Here is a 17,955-nt window from a genome sequence, read left to right as displayed (position 1 = left end):
AGAGAGAGGACTAGACCTTGTTTCGCAGGTACCGGCTACCCTGCAGATCATGGAGCATGGGCCCTCCCCGACCAGGTGAATGCTAGTAGGAGCTGAGGAAATAACTAGGTGCTATTGCTCGGCACCGGACGGAGCGCTTGACCGCTGCTGTCAGCTTTTGGGTGGTTTTGTCCTAGGGGATACTCGGGTTTTTCCGTGACACCTGGTCGTGTGGGGAAATGGAGAGGCAGGGTCTGGTATGCGTGTCGTGTGTCGTGTGTCGTGTGTATGTTGTAGTAGTATGTAGGAGGAGGTGTAGGCGTAGGTGTGCGTGTATCTATGTATAACATGTCGGTAGGCGTGCCAAGACCGATGACGCACGCAGCACAGCAACACCAGTCAAACGCGGAAGAGGAAAAGGAAGAGGAAGAGGAAAAGGAAAAGGAAAAGGAAAAACGAGGGATCGGTATCGCGTGGGCTTTGCAGGCATCAGGTGCATGTGCATGTACCACATACATACATGCGCATGTGTATGTAGGGGGGGGGGAGTGGAAAATGGGCGTATCAGGTATCTGGTCGTATCGTGCCATGTCGCTTCCCCGTCATGGCAAAGTGTCCCCCGCAATTTTGTCGTCGACACCAGGCGGGCGTGCAAGATCATCGTCGTCCTCCACTCGTTCGTGTTCGTGCCCGCCGTCCATTTGTCGCCGCCCCCTCCTTACGGCTCCCGATGCTGACGTGCCCCCCGTCCGATGGAGACGGATGGGTTCCGAGCGCCGACAATTCTCCCCAGCTTCTAGCGCCCGCGCCCTTGCCCCGTCAGCGGCGGCAAGGCAAAACTTTGTGTCGTGCCGAGTAGGCAGTGATACACAGGTACGTGTGTGGCAGATAAACAGACGGCTGGCCGGCGCGGGCGAGGGGTCAACAGAGCATGAGCAGGAATATGTTTTGGGCGTGGGCGTCAGCGTCGGAGCAACGGAGGCCTGGCAACACAAAAGACGTCAGGCAGGGCTTAGACGGCTATGCAACGCTTGAAGCGCACGCCCGAAGTCGGCTAGCACTTCGGCTTTACACAAGCGATCCAGAAGCTGGTCGGCTTGGTCATGGCGCCGCCGTGCAGCTGGGGGAGATTCATTTCGGCGCCCGTACGCCACGCTACCTGAGGTGCTACAAGTACACAGTCGGTACCCTGCCCGAGATGGCTCGACGGCGATGGTGCTGCAGCATGCCAGGGACCCCACATGGGCGCTGACGCGAGAATTCGGCGTGGGACGTCTGCCTCTCTGCGTCTGCCACGGGCATTCCCCAGACCGCCGAGACTCGGGGGAGCTTTCTTTGTGCGGGCCAGCAGGTACCATGGACGGGGCGCGCGCCAGCTGACGTTGCCAAAACGTCTCTTGTGCCACGCGCCACTATGGCGAATGCGTCCGGTCCGATGCTATCCGCCAGCAGCGTCGGCGTGCTGGGCTGCCAAGGATAAAGCGCCGGCCATGCGCATCTGGGGGCGACTGGGGTATTCACTAATGCTACCGATCCCCAGTGGGGATGTCTTGCGAGTCCCCAGCACAGGCTCTGCCCGACAGTTGCATGCCTTTATAATCGTCCCATGCCCCCCCAGACGCCCCTCACGCGTGCCTGGACTTTCTCTCCTCGACTCCCCCTCCTCGCCGACTCGCCTCCTCCCCTCCCCAGCCCGCCATGTCTGACTACTCGGCCTCGCCGTCCGACCACCACACCGACGCCCCCGTTCCCAAGCGCAAGGCGACCCAGGCTGGCCTCGACGGACACACGGCCAGCCGCTCGGTCAAGAGGAGGGCTTCCAAGGCGTGCCAGTGCTGCCGCGCCCGCAAAGTGCGCTGCAACGTCACCGAACACGGCGCTCCCTGCACAAACTGCCGCTTGGACGAGGTCGAATGCATAGTGTCGGAGAGCAGGCGCAAAAAGTTAGTCGAGCCCTTTTTTTCCCTGCCGTCTTCCCGCAACAAGCAAGGCGCGCGGCCGCGGTAGCTGCACACACCCAACGGCCCACGCGTGCGCCATGGCTTCTTTTTTGCTTTTTGGTCTCTGTGTTTTTCCCACTTCACGCACATCCACACCCACACACCCACACACACGCCCACACCCAGCGGGCGGCACGCAAAGTCGGCTCAGGCCTCGGTACTGACGTGACGGGGGCTGCCGCTTGTGGGGCACGCAGCCAATCACGGCCGCATGCACCCGCTGCAGCCAATGGCGGCCGCATGAGCCGCCTCCGGGATTTGCGCGCCTTTCGTATCGTGCTAACACTAACAATGCCGCAGGAAATGGAGCAAAGATGACGACCAGGCCTCCGAGCCCAGGGCTGCATCCGGCAGTTCGACGCGCAAAATCGTCTCGCGCGATGCCTTTGACGCCACCCACTCGCTCAACTCGGCCTCGTCGCGTGCATCGCTCGACGCCGAGTCGAGGCGGGACGAGCACGTGCCGCACTCCATTTGTACGTGCCGCCCGTTGTACCATGTAACTAGTCTCACCTGCACTGCGCTGACCCTACTGCTGCAGACCAAAGTCATGGCCACCGTATGAGCTCCGTCGGGAGTTTGTCGGCCATGCAGCGCCGCCTGTCCATCACGTCGCAAATCAACAGCCTGCCCAACCTGCCCTTTTCCCCCTTTGGCACAGAGACGAGACCGCCCTTTTTTGGTGCCCTCTCAGCATCATCGTCACAGAAGCCCGCGTCGGTCGAGCTGCCCATCTTCGTCAAGCCGCTGCCCTCCAAAATCGGCCCTGATGAGATTGCCTATCTGCGCAAGAAGGGCGTGCTCAACGTGCCCAGGGGCACCCTCCGCAGCGAAATGCTCCGCGCCTACGTCGAGTTTGTGCATCCATACATGCCGCTGCTGGATCTGCACGAATTCCTCGCCATGATAGACGACCAAGACGCAAGTAGGGGTAAAATTAGCTTGATCCTATTTCAGGCCGTCATGTTTGCCGGATCGGCATTTGTCGACATGGACCACTTGCGCGCGGCGGGATATGCCTCACGCAAGGAGGCCCGCAAAGACTTTTTCCACAAGACTAGAGTAAGTCGAGACCCCTTTTTACCCGGAGCATTTGGCCTAATCGGCCCTTTGTGTCATCGGAGTGTGCTCGCATACACCGATCATTCCGAGTCCATACCGCTGTCAAATTAATTCCACAGGCCACTGACTAACGACGCCTCAGATTCTCTACGACTTTGATTACGAGTCTGACCGCGTCTCGCTAGTCCAAGCACTGTTACTGCTGACATACTACTACGAGACCCCCGATGACCAGAAGGATACGTGGCACTGGATGGGCGTGGCAACCTCCATCGCCCACACCATTGGCCTGCACAGAAATCCAGACAACAGCAATCTCGATAGCAAGCGCGTCAAGCTCTGGAAGCGGATATGGTGGTCGACGTATATGCGAGACCGACTCATTGCCCTCGGCATGCGGCGACCCATCAGGATAAAGACGGAAGACTTTGACGTCCCAATGCTGACACTCGACGACTTTGATCTCTCACCCCTCCCAGAGAGCGTGACTTGCCTACCAGCGGATTGCCGCATTGCCAGAGATGCCGACGCCCAACGGCAGTTGGCTATTCTGTGCATTGAAAAGGCCCGGCTCTGTCTGTGCATTTCACATGTTCTGTCCAAGCAATACTGCGTGCTCAACAACAACCAGGGCCTGCAAAACGACCGCACAACCATGATGCTGCTTCCCAAGAAGCTGGATCCCGAGACGAGTGAAGTCAAGGCATGCGATGAAGAACTCCAGAAATGGGTCTCGGAGCTGCCTGAGGAGGCAAAGTATTCGGACAAGCCAAGCGGTGTGGCAGCCATTGATCTCGCAAGGGCACTGTTGCACATGGTCTTCTTCACTACCTTGTCTGCGCTACACCGGCCTCAAGTTCTTCCAAACCCTCAATGTGGCCCTGTCAATGCTCCGACAAAGCACAACGTCGAGCCCGAACTGCTCGATGTTTCGCGCCGCAACGTTCGTCGTGCTGCCTCGGCAATCACCTCCATGGCTCAGCGTCTCGATCAGGGCGGTCTCGTGAGGTATCTCCCGACAACGGGTGTTACTGTTCTTCTCCCGGCCATTATCATTCACCTGCTCGACATCAAGGCACCAGAAGAAGAAATTCGCCGGTCCTCTCTGCGTGGCTTTTGCCAGTGTATGGCCGTCATGGGCAAACTCCGCGATCTCTACGCTGCTGCTGATTACTCGGTGGCCTTCCTAGAAGCTGCTATCCGGAAAGCAGGTATCCAAGTCGCCCCCATAGTACAAACCTCTCCGGAAACCAAGGCACCACATACGACTACAGTTGACGACATTGTTAATGTCGGACGGCGGCTGGATGTTTCCCATGCAGCATCACCACAGACGATCCGCCCGTCAGCTTTGACACCGCCCCCAGACTACGGCACCACCAACATGCATGCACTGGAGAAGCAGCACAACGAGCCCAACGTGACCGACGAAGAAGTCGCCCGCCGACTCGAAACCTTCCTAGCATCTACACCCCCAGATTCGGACCACGAGCAGCACATGCCGAGCATTACCATTTCGCAAGACTCGGACATGATCGACGCCACCGCCGGCGCCGCCAACGTCAACCACCACATGCACCAAAACATGCTGAACTCGGTCAACCTGAACAAATGGAGCGCCCTGGACCTCGCACCCACATCGCACTTTGCCTCGAACAACATCAACCATCACCAAGACGACGAAATGCTGTTTTCCAGTCTGCCGCTCAACAACGAGTTTGACGACGGCGACTTTGACCAGCTTTTGAACCTGGATGCCGTGGGCGAGACGTTTAGCTTTGACGATACGGCCCTGGATACAGGCGCTAATCTCATGCTTGGCGACGACTGTTGGCTTGGTAATGGCAACGATCTTGGTGTCGAAGCCTGAGGTATATCCTTTATTTTTTCTCAAAGGTACTTTCTCTTCAATTTTCTGCCTTGAACAAGCGAGCGTCTTTGTTGCAATTATTTTTCGGCTTTTTCCTGGGCCCCGCCTGTTTTCCTTTCCTGGGGGGCCCAACCGCTCGCGTTTTACGAAATGGGATGATATGTTTGTACTCTTGTTTTCTCTCTCTCTCTCTCTCTCTCTCTCTCTCTCTCGCTTATGGGATGGGATATGGGAGGCAGAACCAAAAGAAACGGAATGTGCTTTGGGGGGGTTTTTTTCTTCTTCTCGGCTTCGGAAGACATGGAAATTTCGGCATTCTTTTTGGGCTTGGTTTGGCATAGAGGAAATGGACAAAGGGTATAAGGCAAGACAGATGGAACAGATGGAGGGAAAAAAAAGGGGGGGGGCAAAATCACTGTGCATTGTCTGTCATGCTTGTTTGATTGGTTGGTTGGTATTACTATATATACCCTATTTGTTAGGACGAAAAGGACAAGGACAAAGTCTTCTGGATTAGCGCCAGAGCAAAGACAGAAGAAGAAGAACAAACACAGTATGAGAAATGAATGAGAACATGTACATATATATCTCTTGTCTTTTGCTCTGTCTCTTTTTCTCCGTCTCTTTCGGTGAGTTGTACTAGGACATGATGTGGTATGGTATGATATGATATGGCATGGCATGGCATGATGTGGTGTACGTGGTATGACGCAGAGCAACAGGAAATAAGCTTTGAATCAAAGTTACCTAAACGTACGTACATGTACTATGTGCTTTCCACGTACATTATTAGCTCAGCACACATGTCAAGAGACTGATGGTGCATGGCGAGTAAGAAGTGTAGTATGCATAGCAGGTAAGTAGACAAGTAGATGAGTAGATGAGTAGATGAGTAGATGAGCAGATGAGTGAATTCCAATGAGGGAAAAGAGAAAAGAGAAATCAAGTCTAGATATGGTCTTTATTTATCGATGGATAAGTCCCCTTTCCTTTCCTCTCCTTTCTTTCTCTCCTTTCTTTCTCTCCTTTCTTTCTCTCCTCATCATAATACCCATCTATTACCTACCTACCATCCCTCTTCCTCTTCCTGTCCTTTATCCTCCTCCTCCTCCTTTCATCTCTCTTAATCCACTGTATTAAATAATGATATATAAATCTGAAGAAAAAAAAGACCGAATACATGATTGAGTAAGTCATTGAGTGAGTGAGTGAGCGAGTGAGCGAGTGAAATGGAAGGGCATAACTTTCTTAAGCTGCGCCACATGTAAAAAAATTGAAAAAGAGAAAAAAAGAATAAGAAAAAAAGAGACATGAAGACATGGCTTTCTGGCCTTGTTGGCAAACCCCGAGACTCGCTGAGTTGATATTCTTCGTCTTCTTCTTCTTCTTGACAAGAATAACAACGACTACTCGTCGCTAGCCCAAATCTTCTCCCTCAGCATCATGCGCTCGTTATCCTCTTCCTTGCCGCCGTCAAACGCCTTCTTCCACGCAAAGTACTCGCCGAGGCGAATCTCGGCATACGAGGCGTAGTCAAAGTCAATGAGGGAGATCTGAGCTTGGATCAAGGCCCAGATGCCCCAGTAGAAGCCGGGGACGCCGCGGAACCTGTCGACCTGGTCAAAGAGGACGTCGAGGTCGGCGTTGTTGTATGACTTGTTGTGGTGGGCGCTGAAGCTGCGCAGGTACTCGCGCAAAAAGGCGCGGCGGATGGTGCGTGTGGGCATGGCCGAGTAGTCGCAGTCAAAGCCGCCCCACTCGGCAAAGTGGTTGGCAATGTCAAACGAAGCAGGGGCAGGCGTGGCATACTCGTAGTCGATAAACGACACACAGGCGACGGGCTCAGGCTCGTCGGAGCCGCTCGAGACGCTCGAGCGACGAGACGCTGAGGCGGACGAGGGCGAGGGCTCGATGATCACGTTGCCTGAGAGAAGGTCGCAATGGGCGAAGACAAAAGGGTTGGAGCCACCAATGCCAGGCGTGTCACCAAGTATCTCAGTCAGACTCGACAGTTCTTGCATCAGCTGGTCTCTCCTTTCCGACTGGGCCGTCGTGGTCGTCGGCAGGGCAAGGATCCACTTCTGCATAGTAGTCCACAGATTCGGAATGGGTTTGCCTGGCGTGAGGGCAGCCATGGCAGCCAGAGACTCACGCTTGTTGTTTTGGGAAGTGAGTTGGGCAGGCGCAGGACAAGTGCTGCTAATACTCGAAATAGGTAATGTGGCATGCCATTCTCCCAGCCTCTGAGCTACTCCTCGCCATACTTCTGGCCGACGCAGGTCGGCAGGGCTACACACGCTGCCTTGAATGAACTTGTATAGGAGACCATTTTCAAACCGGGCGTAGAGCGACGGGGCGAGGTTGTGGCGGGCGAGCAGCGAGTGGGAGCGCGTTTCCTCTGTGGCCTTTGTCTTAGCGAAGCGCAACAGGGTGCTGTGCTGGCAGCGACTTACTCTCGCGGTCGATGAGGACGTCTGTGCCTTTGCCGTATGCGCGCAGCAGGATGGCATCGTCTTCAACCTCCGTCTTGGACAGGCCCGGCAGCTTGTTCACCGCCTTGAGAAGCTACACCACGTCTTAGCCGTGCGCGCGCGGGAAGAAAGGGGAAGGGAGGGTGCAGCCGGGGGGCCGTCGCCAGCAGCGCATGTGTGCATACCGTGTTTGTGATACCGTCGGTGAAGCGCACGAATTCAATTGTGTCCTTGGAGTCTTGCCATTCCGGGCGCAGGGCGAGTATGAGGGCGAGGGCCGTCTTGTGCGAGTCGGCATAGTCGTAGCAGAGCGGAATGTACCGCAGCGAGTCGTAGGGAGACAGTGATTTGCTCATGGTGATGTTGGACACTGGTGCATCGTCAGCTCAGTTGGGCGCAGTGCAGGGCTGGACTGGGCGGTGGCGGTGGCCAGCAGCTGTTCCGTTGCACGTGAATGCGTCGCAGGCGGGCAGGCGAGCAGGCAGCCAGGGGGGGCGTGGGCGGGGACGTACATTGCAATTGTTGAGGAAGGGCGGGACGGGGCAGAGCAGAGAAGAGGCGGCTTGGAGTCGGGCCCAAAAGAAAAGAAACGACAAGACAAGTGCCAGTGCCAGTGCCAGTGCCAGTGCAGTGCGGTGCCGTGCAGAGTCCCAAGGCGGTTGGTTGGTGGTATTCGTCCTAGTGCTAGTGCCGCTCGACTCGGTGGGTCGCTCTTTCCCTCACTCTGGGGGGGTCGCGTGGGCCCTTTTCACCTCTCCCCCGTGGCTTAGCCCCGCAAACCCGCGCCACACCTCCAAGACCCTGTCCCTGGCTCAACAGCCACCGCCATGACGTCTATGCCATGTCTCCCCTCCAAGTCTGAGCCTGTTCGGGCGGTTAGTCGGCTCGGTAGATGTGGATGCACATGCTACCACTCCTGCTCCCATGTACACTACACATGTGCATGTGCATGTCGACGTCGACTGCGGGGCCCAGATAACCGCCTGCTGATTCCACCCACGTCTCCTCGCTGTCATGACGTGCATCTGAATTCAGCCAAACCAGCCGTCTTGTCCGTCGATATTGCAAGTAGCTGCCATATAGATGTATATATGTATAGAAGAAAAGAAGAAGATAAAATAACAAGAAAAAGAGAGAGAGAAAAAAGAGCAAAACGCCGCGCTTACTGCGCATAGGGTATATATACAGTCACAGTCCAAACATTACACACCCTCCCAGCCTAGCGCCCGCTGTCCCACCTCTGCCGTGGTGCCCTCAGCTGCCGCCAGTCTGCGTGTACTGTCATTGGACTTTTCTCCCAGTAGCCTTCCGCGCTCTCCACTTGTATGTCCCCAGCCCAATGTCCATGGCGCCACTCTGCATGCTGGTCAGCCCATCAAACGACTCCTTGCCTACCGTGATGACCTTGACTGTATTGCCAAATCCCACGGCAATGCTCCGCTTGCCCAGCTTGACAATCGGCCCAGGCGCCGCTACAAACAGCTCCTCTTCGTATGCCAGGCCCGTTGCCTCGTCCACTTCATCTGGTATCAGCGGCCTGGACCGGAAGTTGCCCGCCGTCGACAGTGTCCATATCTCCCACGCGTCCTCGCAGTCGTCAAACGAGTCCTCCGCCCGCCCGTCTCTGATGAACGCTGCACCCCCACATCTTGGCCGCGTCGCATTCCCTTGGCGTTGAGCCCGCTGCTTGAGTGCAGAAGCGAGTGCTGTTGCATCAATGCCTTGGTACCCATCCTCCATCCCTGACCGTGTTGATGACGGCGTCGGCGACTGCGCTGTACATCTTCGGATACCAACCACGCTCAGCGCGTCCGTCGACTCCCATGCTCCGGCCGCCTCGACCGAATGCACCGTCTCCGTTGCGCACTCGAGTCCCCGACACCCATGCTTCTCCCGATCTAGCGGCTTGCCGAGGCACATCTGCGACGGTGTCTTGTCGTCAAGGCTGAATGTCTGCATCAGCATGTGCTTCGAGTCGTACTCTGCATACGCAACAGAGAGTGTATTGACTGCCGGTGCTCCGCATTGGCACACTCGTCGCACCGAGTGCAGCACCCTGAACGAATGCGGTCGAACATGTCCAATCGGGAACGCGTGCACCAGCGCACGGCTGGCAAAGTCAAAAATCTCCGCTTCCTCGTCTCGGAGCGCAAACATGAGTCCAAGGCTGGGAACAGCATGGATGCATCGTATCTTGGCTGGGTTGCTGCCGGGAGGTGGTCCTGGATCCAGCCCTGCAACCACTTCCGACGTGTAGTTGTTCTCTTCCTTGAGCGACAATATGTGCACTTCGCCAGGCTTCGTCACAAAGACAAGGCTGCTGTCGCCCTTCTCCGAAGTGTAGATTGAGCTGCACAGGATAGCGCTAGGCGCAATCCGTCTCGTGTGGTGGATGCCTGTACGAGCCTCCAGCTTGGTTAGGTGTCCGTCGGGGCTAACGACAATGAGGTATAGCTTTTCCGCGTCTGTCCGTGTCTTGAGTGTGACAAAGGTAAAAAGCATGGGCGCATGACCCCGAATGTCAATGTGCGGAAACATGAGGAACCGCGATGCAGGTATGTCCCAAAGGCCAATCTGGCCCGTCTGCCCGCATATCGCTAGGATGCTCCCACCATCGTCCATGGCCGTAGCATAGATGGGCCAGAGCTTGGGCTTCATCACTGCAGTCTGCAAGGTAGTATGTAAGTAGCCTCCTCGGCCATGCAACCACATGGCAGTAGTCCGATCTAGCGACACGCTCGCAAGGTGGCCTCTTGGGCAAGCAGCGAGCTGAACAACGTCCAGGTTTTGCGGCGTTGGTAGTGTCTTGACGCAAAACTCACTTTCCTCATCATCGCTGTCCTCTGCAGCTCTTGGGAGGCCTGTCCAAAGAAGGTAGTTCATGAACAAAGCCACAATAGCAATCAGGCTAACAGCAATCAAGGCTACTGGAAACGCATGTCCTTGGGAAAAGCGGCGGAGCCCGTCGATGAGCGATATTGGTGGCTGAGGCCGATCACGTCCTTGTGCTCCCTTGGCCACCACCAAGATTGGATTGTAGATGCGAGCCACAAATGTCTGGGCTCCAGGCTTGATGAAAGCAAACAATTCCCGAGCCGTGTTGTGGTCTTGGAGTCGAAGCCAATCAGCGGGCGTCCTAGCCTGATTGATTGGCGGCCGGCTCCATACTGCCTCGATGGAGCGCTTGCGCCTTTTGGATGTGAAACTTTGCCGAAGCTTGCTCAATGACAGTGCCTTGTCATCGCTGTCGAAGAAGTGCCAATTGATGGCGACAATGACGGAGAAGATGGCGACAGTCCCTGCAAAACGGGTACTGAGTGGCAAGGTACCTTCTCTTAATGCACCAAGCCACGTTTGACGGTCGGCCTTGGTGGTCTTGATATTCTTGTGGAGATCGATACGTTCTAGCGAATCGGAGAGTTCCATCCTCTGCACATCAACGCTCAGGACGGCAATAAAGAAGGTTAAATGGAATACAAGATCAAATACGAGGGTAACGGCGGCAAAAACGCAAAAGTCGGCTACCCAGGGCGTGACGAGTCGGGAGCAAAAGTAAAGCAGGGCGAGATTCTGAACTGCAATGGCAAGCGACAGGTGGCCGACCTCACCCAGTGCATTGCCGATGCGCTGGTGAGGCGGCATCTCTGGAGGTGTCTCTAGGACGACATTAATCAATCGAAATCTACGAGCCTGTTAGTCGTCTTTCTGCCACGATCCTGCCCGCTTTGCACCTACATATTCCCCAAGCCAAAACAAAAAACTACAGCAGGAAACCATGGCCGGGGGATCCGCCCCAAATCAATGCCAAGGTGGGTACAAAGGGTGAAACTTGCAATTACACATATGGTCATCTGGCCATGGGGTTAGCCAAGAATGGCGGGCGCTGCGAGGCTGCCTACCTTCATACATATTGTAACGAGCAGGCCGAACCAGCTCTTGACGGCCCGCAACTGTTTCATCCTCGCTATGACGTACACTGCAGTTACAAGATATGACGCAGCCAAGAACAGGTCGTCGTTGAGCGTCATGGGCTTGAATCTGAACTCAAACAGGCGGCTGCGCGTAGCCTGGGCGTCGTAGGGGAAAACGGTCCAGTCGGGGGATATTTCTTTGGCCAGGTGGCGTGCTCGTTCGTCCCACGTGTCTCCGACGCTCGAATTGGACATATCGTACAGCGTAATGACGAGGGCGTCGGCCGCGCGAAGCTTCGTCTTGGCAAACGACTTGCCAGCGAAGACGGTGCTGGGCCGCAGCGTGATGTTGACGGGCGAGCGCATGCGCATGTGCGCGTTGATGGTCCCCAGCAAATTGTCATCCTCCTCGAGCGCGCGCAGCGAGCAGTTCCAGTACATCAAGGGCGAGTGCCAGCCCCACTTGTCGCCGGGGCTGGGGAAGACGCAGCCGGAAGGGCCAGGGCCGGGCGGTGTGTTCCCATGCGTATGCGAGGCAGCGCCGTCGTCGTTGAAGCCGAAGCCGCCGTTGACAAGGGCGTTTTGCACATGCAGCGCCTCGCGCAGCACGGGCAGGTTGATGGCGTTCATGTAGTCGCCGTGGATCCAGATCTGGCGCACGACGACATCGGCGTGCCGCTCGCCGTCGACTTCGGTCGTCGAGGTCCACACATGTTTGGGCAGGTTGCGCAGGCCGGCGGCGGCGGAACTGTCCGCCTGGAAGACGGCTTGGTAGCACAGCAGGACCGAGATGATGATGGTCAGGAAGATGGACAGAAGCCAATGGCGGGCAGTGGCCGTGCCATGGGCCTCGAATGCGCGGGGCGGGCAGGGGAGCAAGCCCATTGGCGGCGGCGCTTGCAGGTGTAACACCAAGGTGCGATCGATGCCATGAGACGTGATCCGCTCTTGGCGGCGAAGAGAACGTCGCCGGACCCGCGAGCGCCACGGATAATCAATAATGCTCGTCGAGACCGCCCCTCAATGTGCCCGCAAAGTGCCAGTGACGCCGTGCCCTCGCCCACCGTCTCCTCGTGCTGCTGCTGCCCTCGGCCTCTTGCCTGCGCCGTGCCCCCCGACAGATGAATGAGCCGCTCACCCACACTCGCCATCGCCCCCGACGAAGCGTGCGTCGCAAACCCTCAGCCACCAGCTGAGGCCTCGTCCTCCTGCAGCCCGCGCATGCCCTTGGACAGGCTCCGCGAACCCGAATGATCTGGTATCTTCTCTATCCGCTGCGTGGGTGAGTTGGCCCTGCCCCCCCCCCCCTCCTGCTCCTCCTCTGCCTCCTCCTCTGCCTCCTCCCTCTCGCGCCCGCCGCCTCCAGACCTCCCCGGCGATGCCATGCTAAGACCGCCGCTGGGCAGTACGACTGAACCACCACGGCTATCCACCTCGCACCCCATCCGCGCTGCCCAAACCTTCCGCCTGTGCCCACGCAGCGAATCGCCTCGCCCTGCACGCCCATGTATAGCATGCTTGGTTACTGTCTCCATCCAGTCCCCAGGGCGCCGCCCACCCACACCCACACCCAGACACAGACCATGTTTTGCGCATCGAGCCGGAAAAAGCAAACGCCCGCCCGCCTCCCCCCGGTGGTCAATCATGGGCCTGTGTGGCTTCGTCTATGCTGACATGTCATCGCTAAACTGACAGCTACCCTAGCCATCTGCACCGCGGCATCCTTCGTGCCTGCAGGGTCCGTCCCACGCTGCCTCCACCGCTGCTGACAGCCCTCGAGCGCCCAAGGGGCAGCAACAATAACTATTGTACATACATGCTCCGTCTCGACGCCGACATGTGCGCGTGTGCGCGTGCGAAGCAAACGCGGTACCGAAACAGCATGGCGCCCAGCCTGAGCCGCCTGCAAATCCCCCGCCCCAGGCCCAGAACGCTTCCATGGCTCTGCTGTATGCTGCTGATCGCGCCGAACGGCTATGCAGAGCCCCCACCCCCACCACATGTACCGCTGGCGGGACGGCCTGCTGGGTCGGGCGCATTGCATGGCTTCATCTTTATGCTCACGTCCCGTCCATGTCCTCGTCCTCGTCGTCATCCTCGCCGTCCTCGTCTTCCCATTCCTCCTCGTCCTCCGCCCCCGTAGAAGGCCCGAGTACGCCATTTAGCTCCTGAAGGAGCTCGTCGGCATGCTCCTTCAGCCGTTCGTCCTCATACTCGAGCATTGCGTACAGTTTCAGGCAGTTTTCCAGCCAGTCGCGGCTCGCACGCAGCAGAGACGTCGCAACCTTGTCCTCCCCTTTGGCCTTTTGCTTCCCTGCTAGCAAGTGCAGACACCACCCGCCCAGATACCACGCCTCCACGCTGCCGTCGTTCTCGCCCACTAATCGCTCCAGCACTTCAATCGCTTCGTCTTCCATTTCGGCTTCCATCAAAAGGCGCGAAAGACTGATGCGAAGCGAGTAGTCGGGCACCTTTGCATCGTCGGGGTCGAGGTCTTTCCACAGGTCCATGCTTCGTCTGAGCGCAGACCTCGCCTCGTCGGGCTTGAGTTGTGAGATGCGTATCGACGCGAGCGTCTGGAGGGGCTCGGGATTCTCTGGTGCAAATAGCAACGCTTCGGTGACGGCGGCGTCGCATCGTGCTTCGGCGTCGTCTTCCCACGATAGATCCGTCATGTAGACTTCAGCAATGCCGCAGAGCGAGTTTGCAATCTTCTGCCTCTTCTCCTCCACCAGCTCCTCAATCTCGTCCTTCTTGGCCATCTTCCCCTCGAGCCCGCTAATCTCCCTCTTGAGCACTTCAATCCCTTTCTCGAACCATTGCACGCTCTCTGCACCGCCCTCCTCGTTCAATTGTGCCATCCAGAGAAATTTTTCGGCGCCATCGTTTGCGCCTTGTGGGTCGAGGGCAATGGCCGCTTGGAATGCTTCGCGCGCGGAATCTGCGTCACCCAGCTCTACGTTGATCTCGCCGATTAGGTTCAAGGCGGGCAGCGCGGCTGCCGAAGGCTTCGAGGTACCGGGTTGAAGTAGGTTCAGCGCTCTTCGTGCGGCGACGAGCGCCTCCTCTGGCTGTGACGTCTGGAGAAAAGTCGCCGCTTGCATCAACAGATCCTCGGCCGATGCCTTTGGTTTCGATGCGCCAGACTTTGCGCTCTTTTTCGCTTTCCGGTCTGCTGGCTTTGTTTTGGCCATTTTCGCGTGTCAAGCGGTGTTGGAGGGGGACTTTTTGTTATTTTGTCAAAGTTGCAAAGCCGCCAAAAATTATTTGTCGACATCGGCGGTCGGAGGTTAACGTGGGGAAAGGGCCCGCCCCGCCCCAAAGCAGCCTCAGCGTCACTTGCACTGGATGCACATACCTACCCTACAGGCCCACACTCTGGTTGAATTCGCCATATATACTAGTCATCTGCCATGGGTATCGAGGAGCAAAAGGAGGAGCGGGAAGTCCTCGAGTCCATCTTCCCAGACGAAATCACAGGTAGCATGCTGTTGCGCAACGCACCGGATCTAGTACCCGCGTACTAACACGCCGCAGACGTTTCCGAGACAGAGTTCCGAGTCTCAGTCCAGCTCGACGACGGGCGGCACGAGGACGAAGTGCGCGAAGACGACCAGCGTATGCGACACAGCGGCGCCAGTTATGCGTGCACTCCAGCTTACCCTGTGCAGCCACCATCATCCTCAATGTTTCGTACCCGCCCAACTACCCCGATGAAGCCCCCAGGCTCGACATAACACAGCCGCCCAATGCGCCCAAGCACCCCTACCTCGACATACACGAAGACAAGCAGCGGCTGCTCGACTCGCTCGCGGAGACGATAGAAGAGAACCTCGGCATGGCCATGGTCTTCACGCTCGTAACGGTTCTCAAGGACAGCGCGGAGCTCCTCATCACGGAGCGCCAAAACGCCAAGCAGGCGCTCGCCGACATGGCGGCCGCCAAAGCCGAGGAGGAGGAGAACAAAAAGTTCCAGGGTGAGGCGGTAACACGCGAATCCTTCTTGGCCTGGCGAGAGAAGTTCAGGGCCGAAATGGCAGAGGAGAAGCGCCGCAGGGAAGAGGAGAAGGAGCTCGAGGATAAGAAGAAGAAGGTTGTCAAGGAAGAGAAAAAGTTGACGGGAAAGGAGCTGTGGATGCAGGGCTTGGCTGGAAAGGGTGATGATGACGATGATGACGACAATGTTGATGGTGTCGACGTGGAGAAGCTGAAGATTGAGGCAACAGCATGATGAGAATCATGTATGTGTATATGAAAAAAAAATCGAATATACCCATTAGACAGCGACACGCTGCGGCATAGGGATCCCATATTGCTACGGCTTTGGCTTGATTACTTGTATAGGACTCTTCTTTCTCCCCCGGATAATCGTCTGTCCCTCCTGCAGCGCCAGTTCCGTCTCCAAGTCGACAATCGTCTGCATTTTCTTCGTAGTCTCTCTATCCTTCCTCAAGTCCTTCTCATATGCCTCCTGGTTTTCGCGCTCTGAAAGGCGAATCGCATCCGTCCACCTGACCGTGTCCTCCTCGGGCTCTTTCAATTGTGCGTTGATCAGCATGTCCCACTCGTCTTCCTGCTTGCACATGGGCAGCCACCAATTGCTGAGCAAGACCTTGGTGTCGAAGAGCACGATCTTGCGCTCCAGGCGCTGGCGCAGCACGCGGCTCAGTGCGGGGGGCTGGGGCTTCGTAAGGCGCAGAAAGGGGATGCCGTTGGCCGAAGCCATGATCGGGACGTGGCGCGGTCCGGACGTCTTCGCGTACGGACGCACGTTGAGGACGGCCTTTTCTGGAGGGAGACAGGCGAGCCGTTCGTTGGGCTGCTTGGGCGCCGCATCTCGGGATTTCCTTATCGGAGGCGCGCGGACCAGAGCGCGCGGAAGTTGGGATACCAGGTGCGTCAGCGTGCGGGTGCTGTCGACATCGCCTGTAGCAGAAGCATCGAGATGGTCAAGTGTCTAGCATCCTGTCAATTGACCGTTCAGATATCACCCCAACGATCCATGCTCACCTCGTATCCAGCTTTGAAGCTCAAACCCAGCTGGTAGGGGCTCTGTATCTTCCTGTTCCGGCGGAACTTGTTGCGAATTGCGTTGCGGAGCGAGACGCGGTCGTCATCGGGGAGCGGAGCAGAAGAACATCGCGAAAGCAAGGCTCGGTAAAGAGCAATTGCTGCGCACAGGGGATTAGAAATAGAGATTGATTGTTATCGTGGAACGCGGCTAACCTGCTACACGGTGCTGTGTCGACTTTTTAGGCTGGAGGAAGCGGGGCATGCAAGGTATCACTCGCTGGTGGAGGGCGGTTCCGAAGTTGGAGCTGCGGCGCGAAGACTTTCGACGAGGTATGACACAGGGTCACGTGCTAGCCATTGGCCCTACAACATTCGAACAGGCTGGGTGGTGGTCCGATACCCAAATCTGCCACATGGTTGGAATGGTGTGCTGGATTTTCACTGCCAATGCCCTCGAGGCGTAGATATATGTCTTTCCACTTCCTTCGGCCATGTGTAACTGTAGGTGCCCAACACGGCTCAGCACAAATGCCCAAACGTGGGAAAGAGAGAGAGAGAGAGAGAGAGAGAGAGAGAGAGAGAGGAAATGCAGCGTTTCATAAAACATGTTATTCGTAGTTCTAAGTAGTCACTTTGCTAGATCGTTGGCTCATCTAGCAGACCATAACTCCGTCTGATGCACCTTCAGCGTTCCCGTCGTACATTTGTATTCGGCGTCCAGTCACATCTCTGTTCTGACTGTAACCTCGAGACAGCCCACACGAAGGGGGTATGGCTAGAAAGTTGTGCCTTCAGGAGGCTGGGGGAGCTTCTTGTTCTGAGGAAGCGCCATGTATCTAGTGCATATTAGCCTTGATCTCATCTGCCTCTCGGTCTTCCCACCTTCGGAGCTCGATGAGTATGGTCTCCATGGTGAACTCGCGCTTCCACTGAGCCAGACATGGCAGCTTTGTCGGGTCGACCTAGCCTTGTCAGCCTGCGCCGTTGACGCTGCCGCCGCGCAACTTTACCTTTCCGTTCTGAGGGTTGACGCAGGGCAGGTTGATCTTGGACGTGAACTTAATCTCCGGAGGCGTGTCGGGGTAGTCTGGGCCGCAGTGGATCGAGACGCTGTAGATGCGGTTCTCGTGGACACTCTGTGCACCTCGTCAATACGCAACATGGCACATGGGGGGCATCAGCGCATACATGGGGTGGGCCGAGGATGGTGCCATTCCAGTCCGACATCAACAGATCGTCTCCGTTGTCAAGACCATATGAACAAGCCTCTGTCTATGCTCAGCAACGCGCTCTCCACGGCCATGTGACAGGTCTACCGTACCGGCACCAAGCCCCTTCTCGCCCTTCTCCAGCTCTTCCAGCAGACGGAAGTTGCGCGGAACCTTGGCGCCCATTGCTGCGGTGTTGGTACGTGAGTAGTCGTCGGAGGTGTGGGCGCGTGAGGAAGTGGGATGGACCCCGCTCAGAGACGTATTGGTCGGCGGCGGCGGCGGTGAGGAGACGAGAACAGCGCTCGAGACTGTCGCTGGCAGTGTGTGCAGGCGTTTACCGGGCCAACCTATACCCAGGCGCAATTGTGACGCGGTCGGACGTGAAGGCGATTGCTGCTGGTCTCAAGACGCTGGCGGGATCGGCTACTTAGCGGCGAC

General features: G+C 57.0%; 6 protein-coding genes across 6 annotated transcripts; 2 read left to right on the top strand and 4 right to left on the bottom strand.

The window, feature by feature from the left end:
• Nucleotides 1-1,677: 1,677 nt before the first annotated feature.
• Nucleotides 1,678-5,301, top strand: SETTUDRAFT_181417 (uncharacterized protein; the record flags this gene model as incomplete). The annotated part of the gene is made up of 4 exons (XM_008032304.1): nt 1,678-1,922; nt 2,280-2,455; nt 2,521-3,041; nt 3,184-5,301. 4 exons carry the CDS (start codon nt 1,678-1,680, stop codon nt 4,909-4,911), a joined length of 2,670 nt encoding a protein of 889 aa, XP_008030495.1. The 3' UTR covers nt 4,912-5,301.
• Nucleotides 5,302-6,317: 1,016 nt separating this feature from the next.
• Nucleotides 6,318-7,738, bottom strand: SETTUDRAFT_97154 (uncharacterized protein; the record flags this gene model as incomplete). The annotated part of the gene is made up of 3 exons (XM_008032303.1): nt 6,318-7,309; nt 7,365-7,476; nt 7,568-7,738. 3 exons carry the CDS (start codon nt 7,736-7,738, stop codon nt 6,318-6,320), a joined length of 1,275 nt encoding a protein of 424 aa, XP_008030494.1.
• A 925-nt stretch (nt 7,739-8,663) lies between these two features.
• On the bottom strand, nt 8,664-14,494 carry SETTUDRAFT_142284 (uncharacterized protein; the record flags this gene model as incomplete). The annotated part of the gene is made up of 6 exons (XM_008032302.1): nt 13,358-14,494; nt 13,294-13,301; nt 11,282-12,189; nt 11,118-11,233; nt 10,119-11,064; nt 8,664-10,049 (listed from the first exon to the last, which is right to left on the bottom strand). Exons 1-6 carry the CDS (start codon nt 14,485-14,487, stop codon nt 8,664-8,666), a joined length of 4,494 nt encoding a protein of 1,497 aa, XP_008030493.1. The 5' UTR covers nt 14,488-14,494.
• A 212-nt stretch (nt 14,495-14,706) lies between these two features.
• SETTUDRAFT_97586 (uncharacterized protein) lies at nt 14,707-15,524 on the top strand (the record flags this gene model as incomplete). Its single annotated transcript, XM_008032301.1, has 3 exons — nt 14,707-14,773; nt 14,831-14,911; nt 14,965-15,524. 3 exons carry the CDS (start codon nt 14,707-14,709, stop codon nt 15,522-15,524), a joined length of 708 nt encoding a protein of 235 aa, XP_008030492.1.
• An 84-nt stretch (nt 15,525-15,608) lies between these two features.
• Nucleotides 15,609-16,568, bottom strand: SETTUDRAFT_97939 (uncharacterized protein; the record flags this gene model as incomplete). The annotated part of the gene is made up of 3 exons (XM_008032300.1): nt 15,609-16,250; nt 16,304-16,464; nt 16,520-16,568. The coding sequence occupies 3 exons, from the start codon at nt 16,566-16,568 to the stop codon at nt 15,609-15,611; spliced, it is 852 nt and encodes a 283-aa protein (XP_008030491.1).
• A 329-nt stretch (nt 16,569-16,897) lies between these two features.
• Nucleotides 16,898-17,933, bottom strand: SETTUDRAFT_165656 (uncharacterized protein). Its single transcript, XM_008032299.1, has 5 exons — nt 17,628-17,933; nt 17,495-17,574; nt 17,317-17,442; nt 17,189-17,268; nt 16,898-17,142 (listed from the first exon to the last, which is right to left on the bottom strand). The coding sequence occupies exons 1-5, from the start codon at nt 17,698-17,700 to the stop codon at nt 17,082-17,084; spliced, it is 420 nt and encodes a 139-aa protein (XP_008030490.1). The 5' UTR covers nt 17,701-17,933; the 3' UTR covers nt 16,898-17,081.
• Between the last annotated feature and the right edge of the window lie 22 nt (nt 17,934-17,955).

The sequence above is a fragment of the Exserohilum turcica genome (assembly GCF_000359705.1).
Source record: "Exserohilum turcica Et28A unplaced genomic scaffold SETTUscaffold_7, whole genome shotgun sequence".
In the NCBI taxonomy this organism is placed as follows: domain Eukaryota; kingdom Fungi; phylum Ascomycota; class Dothideomycetes; order Pleosporales; family Pleosporaceae; genus Exserohilum; species Exserohilum turcicum.
Note: the sequence above shows the minus strand (reverse complement) of the source record. Positions and strands in the feature narration are given on the sequence as shown.